General features: G+C 50.9%; 8 protein-coding genes across 8 annotated transcripts; 5 read left to right on the top strand and 3 right to left on the bottom strand.

Annotated features, from left to right (window-relative positions):
- Positions 1–152: 152 nt before the first annotated feature.
- On the top strand, positions 153–9,785 carry M436DRAFT_45211 (vacuolar protein sorting-associated protein 13; the record flags this gene model as incomplete). The annotated part of the gene is made up of 1 exon (XM_013572532.1): positions 153–9,785. One exon carries the CDS (start codon positions 153–155, stop codon positions 9,783–9,785), a length of 9,633 nt encoding a protein of 3,210 aa, XP_013427986.1.
- Positions 9,786–10,322: 537 nt separating this feature from the next.
- On the top strand, positions 10,323–12,444 carry M436DRAFT_81256 (uncharacterized protein; the record flags this gene model as incomplete). Its single annotated transcript, XM_013572825.1, has 3 exons — positions 10,323–11,006; positions 11,080–11,161; positions 11,213–12,444. 3 exons carry the CDS (start codon positions 10,323–10,325, stop codon positions 12,442–12,444), a joined length of 1,998 nt encoding a protein of 665 aa, XP_013428279.1.
- Positions 12,445–13,356: 912 nt separating this feature from the next.
- On the top strand, positions 13,357–14,108 carry M436DRAFT_63192 (L30e-like protein; the record flags this gene model as incomplete). The annotated part of the gene is made up of 2 exons (XM_013572661.1): positions 13,357–13,657; positions 13,741–14,108. The coding sequence occupies 2 exons, from the start codon at positions 13,357–13,359 to the stop codon at positions 14,106–14,108; spliced, it is 669 nt and encodes a 222-aa protein (XP_013428115.1).
- A 688-nt stretch (positions 14,109–14,796) lies between these two features.
- M436DRAFT_44663 (geranylgeranyl diphosphate synthase 1) lies at positions 14,797–15,780 on the bottom strand (the record flags this gene model as incomplete). The annotated part of the gene is made up of 1 exon (XM_013572438.1): positions 14,797–15,780. The coding sequence occupies one exon, from the start codon at positions 15,778–15,780 to the stop codon at positions 14,797–14,799; it is 984 nt and encodes a 327-aa protein (XP_013427892.1).
- Positions 15,781–16,399: 619 nt separating this feature from the next.
- M436DRAFT_44751 (uncharacterized protein) lies at positions 16,400–17,317 on the top strand (the record flags this gene model as incomplete). Its single annotated transcript, XM_013572457.1, has 1 exon — positions 16,400–17,317. The coding sequence occupies one exon, from the start codon at positions 16,400–16,402 to the stop codon at positions 17,315–17,317; it is 918 nt and encodes a 305-aa protein (XP_013427911.1).
- Positions 17,318–18,567: 1,250 nt separating this feature from the next.
- M436DRAFT_63195 (uncharacterized protein) lies at positions 18,568–19,875 on the bottom strand (the record flags this gene model as incomplete). Its single annotated transcript, XM_013572662.1, has 1 exon — positions 18,568–19,875. One exon carries the CDS (start codon positions 19,873–19,875, stop codon positions 18,568–18,570), a length of 1,308 nt encoding a protein of 435 aa, XP_013428116.1.
- Positions 19,876–21,604: 1,729 nt separating this feature from the next.
- Positions 21,605–22,382, top strand: M436DRAFT_45141 (uncharacterized protein; the record flags this gene model as incomplete). Its single annotated transcript, XM_013572520.1, has 3 exons — positions 21,605–21,787; positions 21,842–22,075; positions 22,134–22,382. The coding sequence occupies 3 exons, from the start codon at positions 21,605–21,607 to the stop codon at positions 22,380–22,382; spliced, it is 666 nt and encodes a 221-aa protein (XP_013427974.1).
- Positions 22,383–22,603: 221 nt separating this feature from the next.
- Positions 22,604–24,036, bottom strand: M436DRAFT_72243 (acyl-CoA dehydrogenase; the record flags this gene model as incomplete). The annotated part of the gene is made up of 3 exons (XM_013572745.1): positions 22,604–22,746; positions 22,797–23,093; positions 23,148–24,036. The coding sequence occupies 3 exons, from the start codon at positions 24,034–24,036 to the stop codon at positions 22,604–22,606; spliced, it is 1,329 nt and encodes a 442-aa protein (XP_013428199.1).
- Positions 24,037–24,333: the final 297 nt, after the last annotated feature.

Here is a 24,333-nt window from a genome sequence, read left to right on the forward strand (position 1 = left end):
GTACTCTCTTTCAAGTACCCCTTCATACACGGCTTAATCGCCTGCTTAGCGACCTCATGATCTGATGACCTCTCTACGATAATCACATTTAGTACTTTACGTTCGTCCTGCTCCTGTGCGAGATATTTGTCTAGAGGCACACAACCGCCGCCATGTTGGAAGGTCTCGTCTCGAACCTGCTGAACAGGTTCTTGGGCATGTACGTCCAGAACTTCGACCCAAAGCAACTCAACGTCGGCATCTGGTCTGGCGATGTCAAGCTACGCGACCTTGAGCTCCGTCGAGAAGCCCTCGACCAACTCCACCTCCCCATCAATGTTGTCGAAGGCCATCTGGGTTCCTTGACCCTCTCGATTCCGTGGTCTAACCTTCGAGGCAAGCCCGTACAAGTCAAGATCGAAGATGTATATCTATTGGCTGCCCCAAGAGAGGATGAAGACTACAACCCTGAAGACCAAGACAAGCGCGACCATGCTGTCAAGATGGAGAAGCTTGACAGCGCAGAGCTGCTCAAAGAAAGAAGCGCGGAAGGCATGAGTCAAGAGGAACAACAGAAGAACCAAAGTTTCACGGCCAGTCTGGTCGCTGCCATTGTCGACAACTTGCAAATCTCTGTCAAGAATGTCCACATCCGCTACGAAGACTCAATCTCGGACCCGGGCCATCCATTCGCTGCTGGTCTCACCCTGCAAGAGTTGAGTGCTGTCAGCACAGATGAAAACTGGAAGCCCACGTTCATCCAGAGTACCTCTGCTGGCTCGACCCACAAACTTGCCACCCTCGGTGCCCTCGCCATTTACTGGGACACGGATGCCAAACTGCTGGGTTCCGGCAAGGGGTCGCAGACTGCAGAAGAGCAAGGAATAGATCACACTACAATCATTGACAAGTTCCGAGACATGATTGCAAAGAAGGATGATACTGAGTTTGGTGCGCACCAGTACATACTGAAGCCAGTCACTGGACGTGCAGGTCTTGAGATCGACAAGACTGGAAAGCTTGATCGGCCCAAGATGAAGGCTCGTTTACTCTTCAACGAACTGGGTTTTGTCATCGACGACGATCAATATCGTGATGCCCTTATGTTGGTTGACCTCTTCCACTACTTCATCAGACATCAGGAGTACCGCAAGTTCCAGCCCAAGGCATCTCCGAAGGAGGATCCGCGAGCTTGGCTTCGATTCGCGACCAAATCTGTACATGACAAGATTCATGAACGCAATCGCCGTTGGACCTGGGCCTACTTCAAAGAGCGTCGCGACGACCGCATCAAATACATTAGTCTCTTCAAGAAGAAGAAAAAGGAGGAGAAGCTCGACCCTGAGGAAACGACTGAACTGGACCAGCTCGAACGCAAGCTGAGCTACGAAGATCTTCGGTTCTGGAGATCACTTGCTCGCAACCAGTTGCGCAAGGAGAATGTTGGCGTCAAGAAGGCCCCACAGAAGCAAACATGGTCTTCTTGGGTATGGGGAAGCAAGAAGACCGAGGAGCATCCTGGTGATGAAACACAGTTGACGGAGGAACAACGCAAGGAGTTGTACGATGCAATTGACTTTGACGAGAAGAAGCAAATCGCCGACGCTGTCGACATGCCTAAGGAGGCTATCAAGCTCCAAGTGGACATGAGTCTCAAGGAAGGTAGCTTCACTCTCAAGCGCGATCCTCACGGGAAGGCCACCGAAATGCTCCAGCTCGTATTTCAGGGCTTCGACACCAAATTCTTGCAGCGTACCGACTCCATGCTTGCTGAAGTCAGTCTCGAGACTATGAAACTCTTCGATGGCACGACGGAAGGAAATCTTTTCCCTCAAATGCTCAATATCAAAAACTCCATTCCAGACGACAAGAGGATTGAGGAAGTCAAAGACGATGAGACTGCAGGCGATGATGAGGAAGAAGACCCGCCTCTCGACCCCTTCTTTGCTTTGACTTTCGAGAACAATCCTCTTGACGGCCATGCCGATACCGATCTGATTGTCAAGCTCAAAGCTATGGAGTTTGTATACAACCCCAAGTTCATTGTTGAAGTTGCCAACTTTTTCAAACCTCCGGAACGCCACATGGAGTCTATCGGCGCGCTTATGGAATCCGCTGGCGCAACCGTCGAAGGGTTGAGGCAGCAGACTCGTGCAGGTCTCGAGTATGCACTCCAAGAGCACAAGACTATCGATGCCAAACTCGACTTGCAGGCTCCGCTTATCATCATACCCGACTCTGTCACCAAGAAGGAATCTCTCTGCATGATTCTTGATGCTGGTCATATCAGCGTGCGAAGCGAACTGATTGACAAAGACACTTTGAACGAAGTGCAGTCAAAGCAAAAGCAACAATACACAGACGAAGACTTCAAACGTCTTGAGCAACTGATGTATGATAAATTCCTTGTCAAACTTCAGTCGACTCAACTTCTTCTTGGACCGTCTATCGAGGAGACAAAGAAGCAGCTCGATGCGAACAACACATCAAGACACTTGCACGTCGTTGATCGAATCAATATTGACTTTACAGTAGAAACATGTATCGTTCCCAAGGCTCCTGGCCTGACCAAATTCAGAGTCGGAGGTCATCTGCCTGTGCTGCACGCTTCCATCTCCGATTCCAAATACAAGAGTCTGATGAAATTGATTGACGTTGCAATCCCCAAATTTGGCTCCGACGGAGCTGACACGCAGAAGCCTGCTCAGGCCGTACCAAAACAGGCACAGCGGCCTAGACAAAAGAGCATCGTTGATACGGATGCCACAGGAAGACCGCGATCTAAGTCTTTCCAGTTCTCCGCTCAGAAGCATGAGCTTGTTATGGAAGAAGAAAGCGATAACGAAGATGAAGAGTTCAAGGAAGCCAAACAGTCTACCAAGGAACCCACGAAGGATGTCAACCAGCGCAACTTCGAGTTCAAGTTCAAGGTTGACAAGCTTCAGGGCTCGCTTTACCGTTCCGATCCTGATGGCAAGAAACAAGACCAGTTGCTTGTTGATCTCGTTGCCGAAAACTTCGATCTTCTCTTCTACCAGCGCCAGTTTGACATGGTGGCAGAAGTCAGTCTGCGTACACTTGCTGTAGAAGATCATGTCGAGGAGAATCCATCACCGGAGTTCAAGAACCTCATATCGTCCGAAGACCACGACGCCAACGAGCAGCAAAACCTCTTCTCACTGAAGTTCATCAAGGTCAATCCTGAACATCCAGAATTCATGTCGACCTACGAAGGAATAGCCACTAACCTCGATGTGTCCGTATCAACTATCAATTTGCTGGTCACTCGCAAGACACTTTTGACCTTGCTCGACTTTGTTATGGTCACTTTTACCAACCCCGGAGAACCGCAAGCCAACCAGTCGCAAGTTGTCGAGTCAAACGAGGTCGAAGAAAGTAGCCCAGAGCCTGCAGGCGACAAGATCCGCATCAAAGCCCAATTGAAGCGCATTGCCATCATCCTCAACAACGATGGTATTCGTCTAGCCACTCTGAGCTTGACATCTGCAGAAGTGGGAATCTTCTTGATGGGCAAGACCATGAGAGTTGGAGCCAGACTCGGCAATCTGTCTCTTCTGGACGATGTCAATCAAGGTGTTTCTGAAAAGTCATCACTGCGCCAACTGGTTTCCATCCAAGGTGATGAGCTCGCTGACTTCCGTTACGAAACCTTTGATGCAACTTCAGAAGCATATCCCGGTTACGATACTTCCATCTATCTTAGGTCTGGTTCTTTGAAAGTCAACTTCGTCACTGAACCGTTCCGCAAGATCATGGAGTTTGGTGTCAAGTTCGGCAAAATGCAGGCTATCATGAATGCCGCTCGACAGGCGGCTGCGAACCAGGCCAACAACATTCAAGAGCGAGCCAGCAAGATGCACTTCGATATTCGCATCAAGACACCAATCGTGGCCTTCCCTCGCATGGTGATTACTGATTCCCCCGAGCGCGATGTTCTCACCGCCTATCTGGGAGAGCTCTATGCCAGCAACGAATTCCTCCCCTTGGACGATTCGAAGGATTCTGATACTGCCAACAAATTGACGGCTGGTGTCCACAACACTCGATTGACATCTACCTTCAACTACCCCAACGATAAAGTCGAGGAGCTCGATCTTATTGATAAGGTCGATCTTGACTTCAGGATTACTAGCGCAGAACATAAGCCGGGATACAAGCGACCGGATACAGAAATCGAGGGCTCCATGTCGAACGTCAATCTACGTGTCACAGAAGCTCAGCTCAAGTTCATCCTTGAACTGTCTCGATCAATCCCCGAGGCCTTTGCCACCGATCCGGATGATGAAATCGAAGAGGATGTCAAAGAAGAGTTGCCGGCAACTACAGTCCAAGATGCCAAGTCAATCACTGCTGACTCGGCAGACAAACAAGAGGAGGAACCCCAATCTCCTACTCATCTTGGTCCTGAAATTGGCTCAGACGATGATACTTGGACCAAGCTCGATCTTGTATTCAAGGTTGGTACCATCGGCCTTGAACTCATCTCGAGTAAACCTGAGAAACCAGTCGGAGATCTTGCGGCTTGTAGTCTGTCAAAGTTCTCGCTCAACGAGACCCATGTAAAGCTACGCATGGTTAGCGACGGATCCATGGAGTCAGAACTTCTGGTGCAGTCCTTTACCATAACCGACACTCGCACACATGAGAAGAACAAGTTTAGGAAAATCATGTCGCTCATCAACACGGATGTCAAGCAACAATTCATGGCAAGCGTGAGCATCTCTGGAGGCAAAGAGCGCAACTTGATCGCTCTCTTGACCATTGATAGCCCTAGAATCATCTTAGCGCTGGACTACCTCTTCGCGGTTCAGCACTTTGTGAATGCCAGTTTGGCTACTGATGAGCCTCTTGTCATCTCAGATGAAGATGAATCATCGATGGGTGACGAGGATGCAGTCAGCGTGTCTACTGGTACCGATGTTGCTGGTGTACAACAACCCGAAACCAAGCCTGCAGCGGACGCGAGTTCCATGAGCATATCGTTCCGTGTCAACATCGTTGATGCGCAGATCATTCTCATTGCCAACCCTGCCATTACCAACTCTGAAGCCATTGTCCTCGGCAGCAAGCAGATTCTCGTCTCCCAGCAACACGTCACAGCAGTTCAAGTCGACAAGTTGGGCATGTTCCTTTGTCGCATGGACAAGTTTGAGACTTCTCAACTTCGCATCCTCGACGACTTCAGTGTCCAAACTTCGGTGGACATGCGTTCCGAGAACAAGCAAGCTCAATTGATGAGCATTATGGTTGAAATTGAGCCGTTGGTGCTGCGCCTGTCCTTACGCGATATTCTGTTGGCCATGCAAATCGTCAACAAGGCTTCCGCCATGTCGGCAAATGATGACGATAAGGAACTTGCCAAGGAAGGTCCCTCCAAGATCGACCAACTCAAGGCTCCCGCCTCTAGACCCAAGTCTGGCAGAGCACCCTCGTCAGCACAGAAGCCCAGAGCCAACACCATTGCCACCAAGAAGTCGCATGCCACTACTGCTCCCAAGGCACCGGCTGAACCACAAGGATCAGCAATGCTGAAGAGAGAAGAGATGAAGATCAATCTTCAAGGTATTCGAGTGGTGCTTATTGGTGACCTTCATGAGTTGCCTATGCTTGATTGGAGCGTGAAGAACTTCGCTGTAGAGGTTCGCGACTGGAGTGGCGCTATGTCAGCAGACACTAGCATTGAGACGTTCTTCAACGTTTACAACTTCTCCAAGTCTGCTTGGGAGCCCCTTATTGAGCCATGGTCACTAGGTTTCCACATGGCAAAAAACTTGAACCCAGATAAGCTCGCAGTCGAACTCTACTCGCGCAAGTCGTTGGAACTCACCATGACGTCTTCAACAATCGCACTAGCATCTAAATCAGCCCAATTCCTGTCCACCGATGAAGACATCCTTTCGAAACCTCGTGGATCCGACGCTCCTTACCGCATTCGTAACCAGACTGGCTTCGATCTCAACGTATGGGCTCAGACAGAGAACAATCAAGAAGGCGCCGCCAAAAAGCTGGGCGACGGAGAAGAGGCACCCTGGCGCTTTGAAGACCCAAGCACCACCAGAGAGACACTATCACCAGAAGGTGCCACTGGTGTCGTGAGCATCAGGCTAGAAGGCAGTGGGTTCGATAGCATCGAGCGCATCCCAGTCAGTCGTGAGGGTGAAACTCTATACAACCTCAAGCCGCGCAAAGACAAGGTCCAACACCGCATTCTGGTTGATGTGAAGCTTGGAGCAGATAACGTCAAGTACATCACGTTCCGCTCGCCCTTGCTTGTAGAGAACCACACTCAAATTCCCATTGAGGTGGGCGTCTACAGCCCAGACGAGGGCCACCTGCTCAAGATCGAGAAGGTCGCACCTGGAGATGCACGATCGGCTCCTGTAGGTGCCGCCTTCATGCACTCATTGGTCATTCGTCCCGATCAAGGATTCGGTTACACTTGGTCCAACGAGCGTCTGTTCTGGAAAGACTTGCTCAAGCGTCCTACACGCACAATCACCTGTCAAGGAGAACAGCAAGATTCTTCTCCTCCATTCTACTTCCAGATGCAAGCAGTGTACGACAAGAACAATCCCATTACTGCAACATATCCTTACATGCGTATCCGCCTTTCCGCGCCTGTCGAGATTCAGAATCTGCTGCCATTCGACTTCAAGTACCGTATCTACGACAAAAACACCAAAAAGGATTGGACAAACTTCTTGCGAAAGGGAGGTGTCAGTCCTGTGCATGTGGTTGAGCTCTCGCATCTACTTTTGATGAGTGTTGATATGCAAGACACGCCGTTCAAGCAAAGTGAATTTGCCATCATCAACTCTACTGGGCGCGATGACTTCCGTCGTGAAAAGACGCTCGTTGTGAAGGACAACCAGGACCTGACTCTCAGGCTCAAGCTGCACTACTACAACGTTCCTGACAGTGGAGGTGCCTTCAAGATCACTGTCTACAGCCCATATGTGATTCTTAACAGAACAGGCTTGGGCCTCGATATTCGTAGCAAAACCTACTTCGGTGCTGCCAAGTCTGCAGCCGGACAAACCACATTCAGCAATTCGGATGAAGCGCGAAAGCCTGTCCCATTCATGTTCTCCTACCCCACTGATGATCAGAAGAACCGAGCACTCATCAAGGTTGATGGGTCGACTTGGAGCAAGCCTGTCAGTTTCGAGGCTATCGGATCAACCACAGATATCACTGTAGCAGCAGATTCTGGTCGATCAGAAATGCATGTTGGTCTTACTGTCGAGGAAGGCGAGGGCAAATACAAGCTGACGAAGGTCATCACCATTGCACCCCGATTTGTGGTACGCAACAAGCTTGGAGAAGATCTCAACATCAGAGAACCTGGTTCGTCTGATGTGACAACTTTGAAGCCACAAGATCTTCATCCTCTACGCTTCTTGAGACAGTCTAGCGGACAACAGTTGTGCCTTTGCTTCCCAGGCGTGAACAACAACTGGTCATCTCCTTTCAACATTGCCAACGTTGGTAGCGTGCATGTTAAATTAGCCAAGGCTGGCGAAAGGCAGAAGCTCATTCGAGTGGAGATTCTCATGGAGAATGCCACGATTTTCCTGCACATCAGTCACGAGACCAAGCATTGGCCCTTCTCCATTCGCAACGAGAGTGATGTCGAGTTCATCTTTTGGCAAGCAAACCCCAATGTCGATGAAGATGAGGACGAGCGTACTTCTGGTTGGAAACCTATCCGATACAGGCTACCGCCTAGAAGTATCATGCCTTATGCTTGGGACTACCCTGCTACCAAGAATAAGAACCTTGTGTTGAACGCAAAGGGCAAGGAGAGACATGTCAAGCTTGCAGAGATTGGTAATCTCATTCCAATGAGACTGCCTGCAGCTGAAGGTACCAATCGACAGAAGATCATCGATCTCAACGTCGCTGCCGATGGTCCCACTCAGACTCTTGTCTTGTCCAATTACAAGCCATCGAAGAGCTTGTACAAGCAAAAGGCTGGCTCGGCTTCTCAGGCGAACTCGAGCGGTTTCGAGGTCAAGGATCTGGATGATCACGTCACTTTGAGCGCCCAAATCAGATTTGCTGGATTGGGCATATCGCTCATCAATCGTCAACTCAAGGAACTTGTGTATGTCACACTTCGCGACATCGACTTGTCCTACAAGGATTCGCCTCTGTACCAGACTGTTTCCTCTACCATCAAATGGATTCAAGTTGACAACCAACTCTATGGAGGCATCTTTCCGCTCATCTTCTATCCCAGTGTTGTACCCAAGACTGGCAAGGAGATGGAAGCTCATCCTATTTTCAAAGCTGCAATCACGCGAGTCAAGGATGACTCGTATGGTGTGCTCTATATCAAATACTTCACATTCTTGATGCAGCAGATGACGATTGAGATTGACGAGGATTTCATCTTCGCCATGCTCGACTTCACAAAGATTCCAGGCGCTTCTTGGTCCGAAGAGAAGGAGGGCCAACTTTGTGACGAGAACCTGGATATCCCTGAACCAAAACAAGAAGAGGGTGGTCAAGACATCTACTTCGAGCTGTTGCACTTGCAACCCATGCAATTCGATCTGTCCTTTGTCAGAACCGAACGCATCAATGCAGAGGATACTGGAAGTTCCTCGTCTAACCCCTTCATGTTTGCTGTCAATGTTCTCACAATGTCCATCGGTAACGTCAACGACGCACCTATTCGTTACAACGCTCTCATGCTCGAGAACGCCCGAGTATCAGTTGGTGCCTTGGTCGCTGCGATCAAGAGTCATTACGTTCAAGAATCTCTTCGTCAAGTACATATCGTTCTTGGTTCTGCTGATTTCCTGGGCAATCCTGTTGGTCTTTTCAACAACATCAGTTCGGGTGTTGCAGACATCTTCTATGAACCCTATCAAGGCCTTGTTATGACCGACAGACCTCAAGATCTTGGTATCGGTATTGCAAAGGGTGCTAGCAGTTTCGTCAAGAAAAGTGTGTTCGGCTTCTCCGACAGTATGGCCAAGTTCACAGGCAGCATCAGCAAGGGTCTTGCAGCCGCATCCATGGACAAGGAATTCCAAGACCAGCGCCGTATGTCCCGTTCTCGTAACCGACCAAAGCACGCCTTGTACGGTATCACATCTGGAGGTAATGCCTTTGCAAACAGTATGGCAAGTGGTATTGGTGGTCTTGCCAGACACCCGTTGCAGGGTGCCGAAAAGGAAGGTGCTCTTGGTTTTGTCAAGGGCGTAGGAAAGGGTTTCCTGGGTCTCGCAACCAAGCCTGCCATTGGAGCGTTCGACTTGGCATCTAACATGGCTGAGGGTGTTCGCAACACCACAACAGTTTTCGACCAAGAAGGTCTGGATCGTGTTCGTTTGACCCGTTTCATTGGGCAAGATGGAATCGTTCGACCTTACAGTCAACGTGAAGCATTAGGTCAATTCTGGCTCAAGACTCTTGACAACGGCAAGTACTTCCACGAGGACTACATTGCACACATGGAGTTGTCGTCAGGCAGTGGATCACAATCAGCTCAAGCACGCACGAAGAGCACGAGCGCCGAAAGTCCACGCATGGTCATGCTCACCTATAACGGTATCATGTTGGTGCAGACGAAGAAGCTTGTGACCGAGTGGGATGTACCTCTCAAGGACATTCAGACCATCACCAAGGAACGCACAGGTATGAGCATTGTGCTCAAGGGAGGACACAACGGTCCATTCGTCCCTGTTGCGGACGAGCAAAGTCGCAACTGGCTGTACCGACAGGTAGCAGTTGCTGTCAACGCGTACAACGACCGATACAATGCCAAGGGTTAAGGAAAGGTGTAGTGCCTTGATGGATTTCAGGTGATAGGGTGTGATTCTAGTCATCTTTTCTTTAGCATAACAATAATCTGTTCTACATTCAAACATCGACAACACTTTTGCATGGGCATACTCAGTGACGATCTCAAAGAATCCAGACCCACTGACCCAGCCATCCCTCGTTGTCTCCACACGGGCGAGAGCCTACGTCATGGAAAACGTGCATCACCGTATCCAACCATCTTGGCCGCTGGTGACACTTTTCTCTGACCCGCAAGCAAGGAAATATCCCTGCAAGCCGTGTTTCTGGCGGCAAATCACCCGCGACTGCTGCATAAGCTATATGCATGATTGCGTAGCATGAATAGGAAACCTGGTAGCTAAGCTTCAGACAGCTTTCTCGAGACCCTTCTGTAAACCTCACCGCATTGTTTAGAGCGCATTCTCGTCCATTCGATCTCGTAGTTCATTCTTGAGACATATTGGTTATCGTAGCTCTTCTTGTACCAACATTTCGGAATCAATTCAGCAAAGCACAGCTAGACAGACATGTCGTCCTCAGACGATCTTCAAACCATCCCCGCACGCCATGGTACAGCAACTTTTGTGCCAAAGGGTAGTACTATCAAGATTGTAAACACCTCTGGTACCCAAGTCATCGATACTTGGGTCTTTGCGTTGCCGACTCCACCCAAGAAGAACGGACCACAAGAGCCGCAAGACGACAAGGACAAGAGCTATCAGGAGCAAGATGAGAAGGAGAAGCTGAACGTCGCTGAAGAAGAGGACAAGAAGCAGAGGGAAGAAGACAAGAAGAAGCAAGAAGAGGAAGAGAACAAGAAGAAGGAGCGAGAGGAGAAGGACAAGGCTAGCAAGAAGAAGAACAACAGGAAGTCGCGAGGAAGCCTGGACTTGCCTTCGCAAGAGGAAGCCGAGGCTGCCACTTCCCAGCAGCAGAAGCTTGAAGCAGAGTCCAAGCAAGAGTCTACTCCTACTAAAGGCGGCTGGACTTCGTACCTTCCTTCTCTGCGCAGAGGAAAGCAAGTCACCGATGGAAGTGCCAAAGACGATGGCAAGGCTTCCGAGAAGAAGGAAGAGACTACCTCGACAGAAGAGGCGGATGAGAAGCAAGATAAAGAGAACTCGAGGAAATGGGGCAGTTATCTGCTTAAGGGTCAGGGCGTCACCAGTTACTTGCCTAGCAAGGGAGCTATCTCCGCTTTTGCCGCTCAGGTGAGTGTATGTTTTATAGCCACTTCGTCGATACCGTTCGTTCGAGTAGATGCTAACTGAAATTGCCGAACAGCATGCACGCGATCCCAACAAGACGTATGCAGAACAGCTCGCCGACTTTTCGAGAACACCAGTCGGTGCTGCCTCCTTGTCGGGTGAGTATTTACTTGATCCTCGTTCAGAATCGATTTGCTGACACGGAATAGCTCTCACGGGATCTGGCTCCGTCTCCTCTCTTTACGCTGGCTACAGTGCTTGGAACGCGATGCACGGCGACACTGCTCAGATGGAGTACCTCAGCATGCCGCATACTCGTGCTTCGACTCTCCATATGGTCCCACGCGTCAACGATGTCCTCGTCTCTAACCTGAGAGAGCCCATGTTGACTTTCATCGAAGACACCAGTTCCGGCGTCCACGATACCTTGATTCCTGCTTGTGATCCTCAACGTTACAAGGCTCTGCAGATCGAAGATTGGGAACAACATGGATCGTGTGCCGAGAACCTGGTTCTCGCACTGAAAGAGCTCAACGACCGAGCCGGTCTCAAAGGCCCAAAGGGCGTTGGTGCATCAGTCACCGTCAACTCGGTCCCAGCACCATTGAACCTTTTTATGAACATTCCATGGAACGGCGACAAGGGTGACCTCTCATTCGAGCCTCCTAAGGGCAAGGAAGGCGATTACGTGCGCTTCAAGGCCGAGAGAGATATTGTCGTCATCATGTCTGCTTGCCCGAATGATGTACAGCAGATCAACAAAGGTCAATCCAAGGATGGGCATTTCCTGGTGGAGCACGCCGACGACTCGGAAGACGAAGAAGCTCCTGCCGAGAACAGGAAAGACGACAAGAAGCCCGACAATAAGGCTGAGAAGAAGTCTGACGACAAGACCGAGAAGAAGAAGCCACGCAAGCTGGGCAAGAAGGAAGACACCAAGCCTGATGAGAAGGCCAAGAGCGAAAAGCCTCAGGAACAAAAGAAGGCAGAGAAGGCACCTCTTCCCGAGGTTCCCGAAAGAAAGCCAAAGGCCGACAAACCTGAAGAGCAAAAGAAAGCAGAGAAGGTACCTCTACCCGAAACTCCGGCAACTGAGAAATCAGAAGCCGCCTCTTTTCCCGCACCGCCCAAGCAGCTCAAGGGCAAACCCAAGAAGCTAGCTGACGAGACGCAGAAGAAGGCAGAAAAGACACCTCTCCCAGAAACTCCAGCTGTCGAGAAGTCTGAGGCTGCCGCTTCTCCTGTTCCTCCATCATCCTCTGGCCAAGCTACGCCTAAGCCCAAGGGTAAGCCCAAGAAGTTGATCGACTCGACCACAGGCGAGAAGAAGAAGCCCCGTAAGCTGGAGCCGAGATCCAAGGGTACTGCTACACCAAAGTCAGGATCTGCCGGAAGTCAGCAAGGCGATGCGGCTGCAGGCGCCGAGAAAGGAGGGAGTTGAATTACAGAGCAATTCTGAAGATGCGGATGTCACGAGACATGATTGTGGAGGGTATGATGCACAAACGAGAGTTGGTACGAAAGCTGGTGTACACGAGCAGGATGAGGAGCGGAATGATGACTCGGTCAAGGAGGAGGAAGAGGTGGACGGGAAGTTTGCTGAGCCGAAGGACGAACAAAAGGATGTCGGACCAGTCGACAACATCATTGCTGACGACTCGACAACACATGCGGACAGAGTTGACGACCAAGTCAAGAACACTGGGCTCAGGACGGTGCGGTCTTTGGTCAATGGTGGACTGGCCATACTTGCTCTTGGTGCGCTATCTCCTGTTGGTTTGCTTCTGAAACATTTGGATGGTCTGAAAGAGGAAAAACAGGACACCAAAGGAGAAGAAGGAACAGAGGATGATAATGATCTGTAATTCTATATGTCAATGTATTCGTACCAGCTTTATTCTTTGTCTTGTCTTTGCCAACTTCTGTTTGCCTAGGTACGAATCGAGTGCTCAGCCAGACTCCGAACCAGAAGTCGCGTCCTCAGTGTACCACATTGCGATACAACCAGTGAAGCACGGCGGCGCATTAGCTAAGCCTTTGTAGTTTCATGAATAGAGCCAAAGAGCCGATTGACGAATGTTTTCGTATTGGAATCAACAATCTGAGTGATTTGTGTCTTGTTCACATGCAGAGCAGACAGGGTCGTGGCAGTTTGCAGAAGACAAAGACAATCGGGAGAAGTCCGTCGGCAAAAGACTTGGCACAAACCTCTCTCTGCCAAGCAATCGTGAAGGGCTGCAGAGCTCTGCTCTTGTGCGGGCTTCGAAAGAACGCGAAGGAAAAAAAAAGTTATTCCAACACCGGCACAAGCTCCAATTCTACCACCCAACACAACCACACATACACACACAAAATGGCCAAGGACAGGAGCGAAAAGAAGGACAAGAAGGAGAAGAGAAAGAGCGTCGACGCAAGCGGTGTCAAGAAGGACAAGAAGGAAAAGCGCAAGAGCGACGCAACCGCCGTGCTCAATGCCATCGAGGACGCTGCCCCCGGCGCCGTCGCTGTCGACGCTGATGGTGATGTTATCGTCGATGCCAGCGTTGTCGGCGACGACTCATCTGATGCCACCCCCATCGGCGCTCTGGTTCCTTTCGCCAACCCTCTGTGCGACGACAAGGCCACCAAGAAGGTCCTGAAGACCGTCAAGAAGGGTGAGTTGTCTTTGCTTCACTCAAGCCATTGCATCAATTGCGCTTGACCCATGGACAAGGACTCCGACTAACACCCATCACAGCCGCAAAGCAAAAGTGCCTCAAGCGCGGTGTCAAAGAAGTCGTCAAGGCCGTCCGCAAAACCACCCCCGCCGACCCTGCCACCGCCCAAGTCGCTGCTCCCGCCATTGTCGTCCTCGCCGCCGACATCAGCCCCATGGACGTCATCTCCCACATCCCCGTCCTCTGCGAGGACCACAACATCCCCTACGTTTTCCTGCCGTCGCGCGCCGAGCTGGGTGCCGCTGGCAGCACCAAGCGCCCTACTTCCGTCGTCATGGTTACTCCCAACGCTGGCAAGAAGGGAGAGGCCAAGGATGACGAGTGGGATGAGGCCTACAAGGAGCTTAACAAGTTGGTCGTCAAGCAGGGCCAGCACGTCAAGGTTTAGAATGCCGAGACGAGTTTGGTGAAGCTTGAGAAGAAGGTCAAGGTTAAGAAGGAGCGACTTCCCTGTCGATCCTTTTCCGTGACTTCGGTGGATTAAACCATTGATTACGCCTGATTGAAAGCTCTTATCTTTTCCTTCGCTTCTCTTCCTGGGGGTCTGTCTCATTGACACTCCCCGAAGAAGAGCTGCCCAAGGCTGCGATAGACTTCCCATCCAGGCTGACGGAACAGGTCGCAGGGGAGTCTTGGCTCCTGCAAAGTCGATGCATGAAATGGTGGGCAAATGGTTTGTAACCGGTTGGCGTTCAGAGGTGTTGGGTTTCTGTTTGTTCCAAAAGAGGCATTATTTCACAGTCGATACGCAAAGAAGGGGGGAGTACAATCCGAAGAGTTGGATTCGATTCCCGGTACATATCATTCTTAACAAGATGAAATACTATGTACGTTCAAAAATGACCCAAACGGACTCGAGCATAAGTGCGTGAGAAAACAAATGCGAACATTGGCAAGCTATACAAGAGAAGCGCCAGCTGTACTATGTGAGGACATAGCCGAGAGGTATCAAGAGAATATGCAAGAGAGTGAACAGAATCGCCAAAAGATCCCATCAAAGGTCGACAGAAACAAACAAAAAGTTCCCCAAACCCAGATCGCTCCTAGAAACGCCATGCAGAAATGCACCCTCCTTACTAAGACGATGACGAAGAGGTAGAAAGTGTACGTTCAAGTTCATGGGGTTCATCGACCTGCATCTTGTCGAGTATCTTCCGGATTGCCGCACCCTCGTTGCGATCCTTGTCGAGCTCATTAACCAGTCCAAGGGCCTTCTCCGCCAGACCCCTCAACACCCTTCGCGAGTATGCGAAACTGCCAGTCTTTTCCATATACTTGACGGCATATCTCTTGATCTCTTCATCTTGCGGCTTTTGCTTGAGTATGTTGATGAGAACAAGATTCTGCGGATCGGAACGAATGCTGTGGATGACTGGAAAGGAGAACTTGCCCTCAGTCAGATCTTCACAAAGACCCTTGTTTTGGGTGTAGATTGTGTCGGAGAGGTTTTTGTAGTCGTCGCGGATCTGGTAGAGTAGGCCGATTGTGTTGCATAGAGGGACGCAGTCGATGGGAACACTGCTTTCTGCCTGCATGAGTTTGATGGCTAGACGGAATAGACCACCGGTCTTGTTGCCGACCATCTCGAGGTAGTCGTGCTCGGAAGGACAGGTCAACGAGTCCCTCCAGAACAGATCCATGCCTTGGCCTCGGTGTAGATTCAGTAGCTCATCGTTGTATATCTCGATGGCCCGAGGGTTGTTCAGCTTCATGAGCTCGCGCAGAGCGCAGAAGTAGACGTAGTTGGCCGAGTTGATGGTCTGAGCAGTACCGAAGATGTTGTGTGCGACGGGCACGCCTCGACGTAGGACGGAAGAGTCCTCGACATCGTCTATGAGTAGTGACGCTGTGTGCAGCATGCCAACCACTCTTGTGATGATGTCGAGACTCGGCTTAGGTACATGCAACCAAGCGTTGAAGGCACCGATCAGCAGAGAGCGTATGTCCTTGCCGGGGTGTCCGTCTAGATAATCATATGGCGCCAACAGTATACGATCCTTCTCTTGCGGCCATTTTGTTGTGCCTTGTGAAAAGATCAGATCGTCGCAGATGTTGTGCATGGGGTCTTCGGGCGGTGGAGACAGCGGTGGGGGGTAAATGTGGGCTTGTGGATGTATCTTGGGCGATGCGAGCAAGTCTTCGTAAGACTTTGTGCCGTTCGTAGTCGTGTTATTGCTCGGGGAGGTTCGTTGCGGGACTGGCATTGCGCCGGGGACAGCGTCAAGAGCCATGGGCGGCATCAAGGCATGCGTCTGAGGGTGAGTGGACGAATCGGTATCTCAAAAGCAGAAGGAGCGAGAACGAGAGGGCAGAGGGGAAGTCGCAGTCCGGTGTCACACATGCGTGTACATCGATGACCAGGCAGGCGCGGGGCAGTCATCAACACATAATGGATCGTCACTTTTGGCACGAGGGCAGCAGCCTTGGGCTTACGCATATCCGCCCTTTCCCGGAACCCCCGGCGGAGCATGTGAAAGGCCGTTGCCCGCCGCGCCTTATACGCCAAGCCCGATTGTTCTCTGCTTGTCGACGAAACCGACCCGGCCGTACCTCTCAGAAGCCCTGTCGCCGATAGCTCTCCATCCATCATATCACATCTAAACAATGCCGCGGAAGCCCATCGACCTCTCTGCTCAACGTCAAACCATCACATGGTGGATCAATCAGGAGAAACGGACCATGAGTCGTGTCATAGAGACGCTCGCCATCGAGCATGGCATCTCAATATCCGATAATACCCTCAAACGCAACTTGAATGCTTGGGGCATTCATGTCCGTCCACATATCAAAGTGACCCCTGAGATGAGACAACGGATATACGACCTCTTCTACCAAGAGCGCTATTATACCGATCAGCAGATGGCCAAGATACTCAGGCGAGAAGGCTTTGTTGTTTCGTTTCGTAAGTTGGCGAAACTACGCAAAGAAATGGGCTTGTCCAAGAGAAAAGACACCATCATACCTGCAAATCCTATTGTCCCGGGAGAAGCGATACGGATAGATGATGATGCTTCTTCGTCGTCGGAAGATGATGATGAGGATCACGTAGAAGAGGATGAAGATGACATGGATGTTGACCCGTTCACGGCTTTGGAGAATGCCCTACGTCCTCAGCAATCCAACCAACAACCCACTCAACAGCCACCTCAACAGCCCGCCGCCGTTCAGATCAGAGAACCAGCGTGGAGGAAGAAGCGGCCACACAACGTTGATAGACCCATCCATCAAGCACCCAGGATTTCTACAACCTTCACCGACAGCAGACACTCTCCAATCCCGCCCACACGATCTATGGCTCGCTCACCCACACCTCCTCTACTTCTCGACGACACACTCGTACCTACAGATACAGCGCGAATCTACTCCCAGCCACCCGCAGGCGGCCAAGGCCTCGCAAGGCGAGTCACCACTCTAGCCACACGCATCGAAGCCGTCGAGACCGAAAACACAAGTCTTAAACAGCAGGCCGAACAACAGCAGACTGAAAACCAAGAGCTAAGGCAACTGGTACAGCAACAGAGGAGTGAGATGGACATGATGAGAGCTTCGTTGAACGAGCTCATTACCAGATTCAATGCTGCCCACTATCAGATTTGATCTATTTGAAGAAACAGACGCATCAAAATGTATGCGCATAGTATTACAAGCTTCTCCATGCCCAAGACCCTTGACTCGAGGAAAAAAACAATCATCTTCATCCACACATCACAACCAGAAAAAAATCAGAGCCACGAGGCTCTTTGGAAAGACTCCCATCCTCGTCCCTTGATCAAAGCTGCCTTGATGACGGATATTGGACTGCATCCAAGCCAATTCAAGACATGCACGGCGGGATCTGAACAGTGGTTCTATTACCAAGTGCAGTCAAATGCGTAAGTGTAAGTCGTTACACCACTCAGTCCAATTGACAGCGACAAAGAGCATCTAGCTTGATTGTACTCACTACATGGGGCGAGGACAACCATTCACTCTCTAAGCTTGATGCTAGTCTCGATATGGGAGATAGGTCAATCACAGTCATGCGAACCACATACGACATTCTGTTATTTTCACTGTCCTCACGACGAACTGAGAGATTCAAACAACACACTAGAGATGTGACCAGGAGAAGCTGACAAGACACTCCCTCTCAGTAGATACTACTACGAAAGGACTGTTTGTACGCTACGTGTTGTAGGCAGATGACCTTCGTCTTTGGTTCCTAGGTTGTACACAGTCACATCAATTGTCACATCCGGACGGCTGACCAGGCCGTCATGGATGGCCGGCTGCTCGTCCATATACTTAATTCAGTTATCAGATTTACGAGGCCGCTCATGCCTAGTCAAGTCAAATCACTACACCCCTTAGCCAAGGTAGATAGAGAAACACGATAGGTTGCACGGTTCGTATGTTCTTTTTGCTCAAAAGTATCGAGTGCTTGTATTCGGCTTCCCAAGATGATACAGAGAGACAGTTGAACCCCCCCTGCATAGACCTCTTGCAACGTGTTGATGAAAAAAAAAACAATGAGAGTTGTCCAATGTGCCCTCGCTGGAAATGCGCAATTGACCAGAAAGGTCCCTTTTCCGAAACGCCGCGCAAGATGGTGGACAATCCAAGAGACAAAGACAGATGAAAAATTGAGAAACAGGGGGGAAAAAAGAGGCAGAGAACGAGTCAAAGAAATGGGTCATAAGTTTCAGCGCTGCTGATTGGGTCGTGATAGTTTCGCTCCTGTAGTAACGCCGTGATGTGGAATGGACGTGCAAGCTTCAATCTTGCAAGATGAGGGATATAGACACGAAAGTATAGTCGAATGGTTGTGCAGGTCGATGAGGTAGGATCGGCGCAGACAGACTTGGGATCTAAAACTCCATGCTCCAGCGCGTTTTGACGTCTCGGCGCACTCTGTCGGCAGCCCATTGTGGGAACGTATCAAAGTCCCTGCCCTCGTACCATGAGTCGAAGCCTGCTTTGCCGCTACCTAGCAGCATCATCTCTTCGTACTGATCAGCTGTGGGGAGCTCGATGCGGGCTTCGAATGTAGGAACGTCGTTGCGCTTCTGAGAATTGAGCAGTGCATTGGTCGGCACAAGTTCTTGCAAGACGTTGAGGGAACTATCCTCACGCTTCACACCATCCGGGCGAGGTTTGCGATCCTCAGCCGAGGAATTGCGCTGGCGGTTGTGACTGCGAGAACGCTCGGAAGACTTGGCTGACATGACGGGGGAGAGGGGTTGCGGAAGTATGAGATATTTATTCGAAGAGTTGTTTGGTCGTAGGTCTGTTATGGGAGGTCCGCGGGGCTTTGTCGAATCTTCTGATAGGTTGATAGGCGGCGGCGGCCTGCGTCGTCGCGACGGCTTCAATTCGTCTGTCGATGAAGATGGATGAAGGCTATCCATTGAGGGAGATTGACCGTTCTTTATCTTTTCGTCGACAATGCGTTGGCTGACTTGTCGCGAGAGGTTCTCGTTTGTGGCCCGCCTTGTGCTGGGTCTGCTAGCGGTACTATCGCTCCTCGCCAGTGTAGTCCTTGAGCCAGCTCGAGCGGTACGAGCAGGAGGTGGAGGTTGCAGCATCCACATGACATCGGCGCTGGTATCCATACGAGTGACGATCGGGGGATGGAGGTCGTTGATGGGAGGGTTCGACACGGAATAATAACTGGTCGCAGCTGATCGATCCGTAGTAGCCGTACGGGCGGTAAGCGGGCGGCTGACGGTACTGGCAGCATTTGTCGAAGGGCGACGGCTGCCTCTATACGGGTAATTGGGACCCCAATAGTTGTCATCATCGTCATCGTCTCTTTGCCAATTGCGCAAGTTCCATGTACTGTCGTTGCTCTCGTTCTGCGTCAGGCCAAGATTGACACTGCTTGCGACGTTGCTGGCGTTCTCGTCGCTTGTCCGTACGCGAGCCTTCTTCTGACCTCGACGCTTTCCAGGCGGCGCGGGTGTGGGGCCAAGGTCGATCTCGGTCTGCCAGTGAACGTTGGTCGCGAAGGGGCTGGGATGACGATAGAGACCTGGTTGTTCCATTTCGAGAGCGAGTTTGGCGACGCGGTCACGATCGGCTTCCTTTCTTCTCTTTTTGCGATACGAGTAGCCCGTACAGGGGGCACACGACAGATAGTAGAATATGGCGGACTGAATGCCGCGGTGGATGGCCATGGCTTGTTGAATATGTGGCTGAGTCTACGAAGAAAGAGGTTTGTTCAAGAAATGCATTGTCCTCCAGCAACCAGTGCCGTGGGTGTCGTCGCTGAGTGGACTGGGAGATATGGATGTGTTTGGCTGCTAGGGGTGGATCGGCGGTAGTGTAGTGTACGGATGACGTCTGCTGTTGAAAATGTTCTGCTCTGCCGTGGCGGGTCGATCTCGAGCAAATGGGCGCAAACCAGTGCCTTCGCAGTTTGACGAGAGGGAGAGAAGGAAGGGACGGGACTCTGGTGCCAAAGGAGGGAGGGCGACGAGGTCGAGGGTGCTCGCGCTCTATTCTGGGCAGCCAAGCTAGCCTAGTCGATATGCTCCAGACTCGCTCAAACTCGATGTGGCTCAACGTTGGCGAGATGCGGAGTCCAGCGCGAGATTGTTTCCGTGGCTGAACGCAAACAGCCGCGAGATGTCGACGATGGCCTTACGAGAGAAGACCGGTCGCCGTGCGATAAAGGGGCTGTTGGACGAGAGTGGCAGCAGGGAGTCTTCGTATGCACCACAGCCGTGCCCTCGAACAAGCATCCAGCAAACAACCATCGACGTAAATGGTAATTGCGATGTTCATCCAAACTCGTTCGGACCACCGTACCCACCCGTCATCCTTCTCGGCCCGCCCGCGTCCTATTTGTCCGCTCTACGAAGAGGTCCCCGTCAGAGGATTGCTTGCGTGTGTGTGTGTGTGTGTCTTGCCTGCAGATAGAGTGCTTCTACGGGCAATCCCTCCACTGTGATTTCCTTCCATATGACATCGATACTATACAGCCAAACCTACTCTCGCAACAGTCTTGCATCTCAGCCTCGCATGTCGTGCGACGCGTTCACCTCCCTTGTCGATAGGGCGGGCACGTTTCCTGTCTGCCCCTCTTTCCCCCTTGGCGGCTCCACAGCCCAAGGAATTTTTAGTCTCGGAGTTTGGCTGATCCGTCAGAGCATCTTGTCCATCGTAAATCTGGAAATTGTCGTTTCAGCCGACAGACTTCATCATGATAAGCTGACCGACTGATTCAGGGCAATTAGATCGACACATAACCATGCACGTCACCAGGAGTGCGTCAAGTTTCAGATCTTTGTTTGACCCTCCTGTATGGTACATCTGTCATGATCCATATACGGCAGTGCTGTAGCGACAGCTCCATCACGTCGAAATCGTGCAGCGACTTGTGTTTGTCGTATGGAGTCCACACACGACGCTATCGAAACTTACAGAAGTGCATCCCTGCGTATGCTGTCCACAGCTAGCCAGCCGTCTCTTTGCATAGCAACCGTGGGGCAGCTGAGATGGGGATAAGATGTCGCTTGTATGTGACTAGGTACGAATACATTTCGATATACAGGCGTAGAGACATAGATATCCCGACATGATGGAGAGTCGTGAAGTAGAGTATAGATTGACCAAGTCCCTTGGTGGTGGCTGTTTTCTTGCCGGCGTTGGCGAGAAGACAATTGAACATGGTGTAAGGTATCGGTGTCCGATCGCTGTGCAGGCGTCATTATGCAGTGAAATAGATGTTCAAATTCTTCGTGGAACACATGCAAGAACACCGTTTGTCACAACTAACTATCTAGGCAACAGAGACAATCGCGTGTCAACGCGCAGAGCTGACATCGCCGCGACAACCAACAAGAATCTGTCTCCTCTTCGACCATTCGTATCGAACACGATCACTGTTATCAACAAAACGCAATGACCGATCTCCAGTACGACAAAGACTATAATACTGCCAGATCCGCCATTGATGCTGGCAACATTGACGAAGGTCTCGCCACCTGTGAAACTCTACTTACAGACACCGAGTTGCCTCGCTATTATCGCATCAAGACGCTCGTCCTTCTAGCCTCAGCAAACAAAGAATGGCGCCAGAAAGAGGTGCCTACAAATAAAGCTTGGAATTAAAAATCACCTTCTGATATCAAATGGTAGGACTTGCGCTTACGCGCTGAACACACCTGGAGTGAATCTCGAAAACTGCATCCGAAAGGTCAAAACCAGACTACCGACGACGTGCTAGCAGAACTTCGAGAACTACTGGACACCTTCAAGACAGAACAGCGCGACACTATGCCATCCAACTACGAAGACGAACTATCTGCTGCTCTGGCTGAGACGGAAATTGAGGATCTGGCCGATATTGCCGATGGAGAGATGGAGACGCTGGTGAGCATCAGAATTGTCTCTCTTGGCAAGCACTGCTGATCATGAGGGTCCACTATAGGCTGATGAGGAATATGCTCGTGAACAAAGTGCCAGCGATGAGCCACTGATCGGCCGCACGAAATCTGCTGTCGTGGATGCGGAAGAAGAGGAACCCAAATTGCCCGCTTCATCACCCAATTCCTCCTTCGCGCCTGCGTCTACGTTGAAGGCTTCGCAGGACATCCTGGCTCATCGTGTTCGTGACGGCCAGACTGCTGGTTCGAGGATGGTGCATCGTACTCGTGGTGTCGGAAGACGCTCTTCTTGAGGCATGAACAGAGAACATCCACTGCCCGTCATGAGGATTAGGGTAGAAAGTCAATTCAGGTTATGAGTGCTTCAAGCAGGGAGGTGTTCAGGCGTAAAGCATCAGTGTCTATCATAACAAAAAATCAAGATACCCCATTTCACGCATAATACAGCAGGTATGACTTTGATTTACTGATGATACACTGATAGCGGTTTGTAGCCAATCGAGTGCATACTTCCTTACAGCTTCGAAGATCCACGAGGTCTCTCGAGCATCTTTGTCTGGTTCTGATAGTTCTTGACCAGTTGTCTGATTGATAGGTCAAACAAGACATCTTCACTGCCACCCGGAATGCGGTTGCCCGGTACTTCTCTCCACATTTCTGCTCACTGTTAGTGTTTACGACTACGATGGTCTCGGTGCTCGACTTACTCTCAGCGATCTCGCCCTGTCCTGATCTAGTGTAGCCATTTCCGCCAAAGAGTAATACGGCACAATTCGCGCATTCCAACAACACGACGCCAGCTTGAGCTTTGGCTGCAGCTGTAAGGCCACCAAGCTCCACGTCGGCGTCTTTCTTGGGCAGCTTGACCATGGCGTAAACGAAGCTTTCTGTCCATGCCCATTGGGCCTCAAGCTGTGCACCGCATTTGGCGAGACGGTGTCGGACGACAGGTTGATCCATGAGAGATTTGCCAAAGGCCTCTCTCTTGAGACAGTATTCGAAAGCTGGTAGTGATAGATTAGTAACCTTTCCATTCAGCAAGAAAGGCAGCCACATACCTGCGCTTAGGGCAACTCTGGCCTGTCTCGCGCATCCGATGGCGATGGTTAGTCTCTCGTGGTTGAAGTTGGTCATGATGTACTTCATACCCATACCTTCCTCTCCAATGAGATTCTCAGCTGGCACCACTACATCGTCCAACTCGATGTATGTGGTACCAGCGCTGATCTGACCACTAACCTTGAGTCTCCTCATACTGACGCCTTCATGTCCCTTCAACGGTACGACCATGAGCGATAGCCCACCAGGTCCAGGTCCGCCAGTTCTGACGGCCATGCAAGACAGCTCACTCCATATACCATTTGTGATCCACTTTTTCGTCCCATTGATGGTATACGTCTTGCCATCTTTGCTCTTCACAGCAGTAGTCTGGATATTGGCAACATCACTGCCCGCATCTGGCTCAGTGATCGCAATGCAAGCTCTCTTTCTCCCCGTCAACAGATCAGGCAAGAACCTGTCTTGCAACTCTTTGCTTCCAAACTTGTACAACGGCGGCACGCCAAACGCCATTCCCGTCGTCAGACTGCCACTCGGTCCAGCCAACCCAGACCTCAACATCTCATCCGTATAAATGGCGTTGTGGAAGTAATCGAACTCATCCACTGGCAGACCCAGAATATCGTGTATCCCCGAGCTCTTTAGTCTCTCTACAGGAAGTGGGGCGGGCAGGCTGGGAAGCAACATGTTGGCTTTGGAGAAGTCATGAAAGACGTGTTCGGGGACGGTTTCGGCGGTCTCCCACTCCATGGCGTGAGAGGTCAGGTGTTCGGTGATGAAGGCGCGGCATTTCTTCTGCCACTCGAGATGGGAGGCGTTGTAGTATGGCGAGGGTAGACCGGAGAGGTAGGACGGCTCTGAGAAGGGCACGGGTCTTCCTGAAGCCATGGTTGTGATTGTTGATGTGTATGGAGCGATAGAAAGTCGCGAGTGATTCTGGAAGGGGATTCTCGAGGTTGTGTTATTGGCATGTGAAGAAGAATGATAATCTGGGGATGCTCGCGGGGAGCCGAGGTACTTGGTCATGGGCATCTAAACGTTGCACCCTGTTCTCGATCACGAACGCCCTGGAGTTTTATATACACGGTGCACATGTTTATAGCTTTGTGATACACTCGTTAAGTACTGGTTGATAGAGAGCCTCAGATATCGAGCTACCATGAATTCTGGACAGACCATCATGCT

Source organism: Aureobasidium namibiae (assembly GCF_000721765.1).
Source record: "Aureobasidium namibiae CBS 147.97 unplaced genomic scaffold scaffold_7, whole genome shotgun sequence".
Classification (NCBI taxonomy): domain Eukaryota; kingdom Fungi; phylum Ascomycota; class Dothideomycetes; order Dothideales; family Saccotheciaceae; genus Aureobasidium; species Aureobasidium namibiae.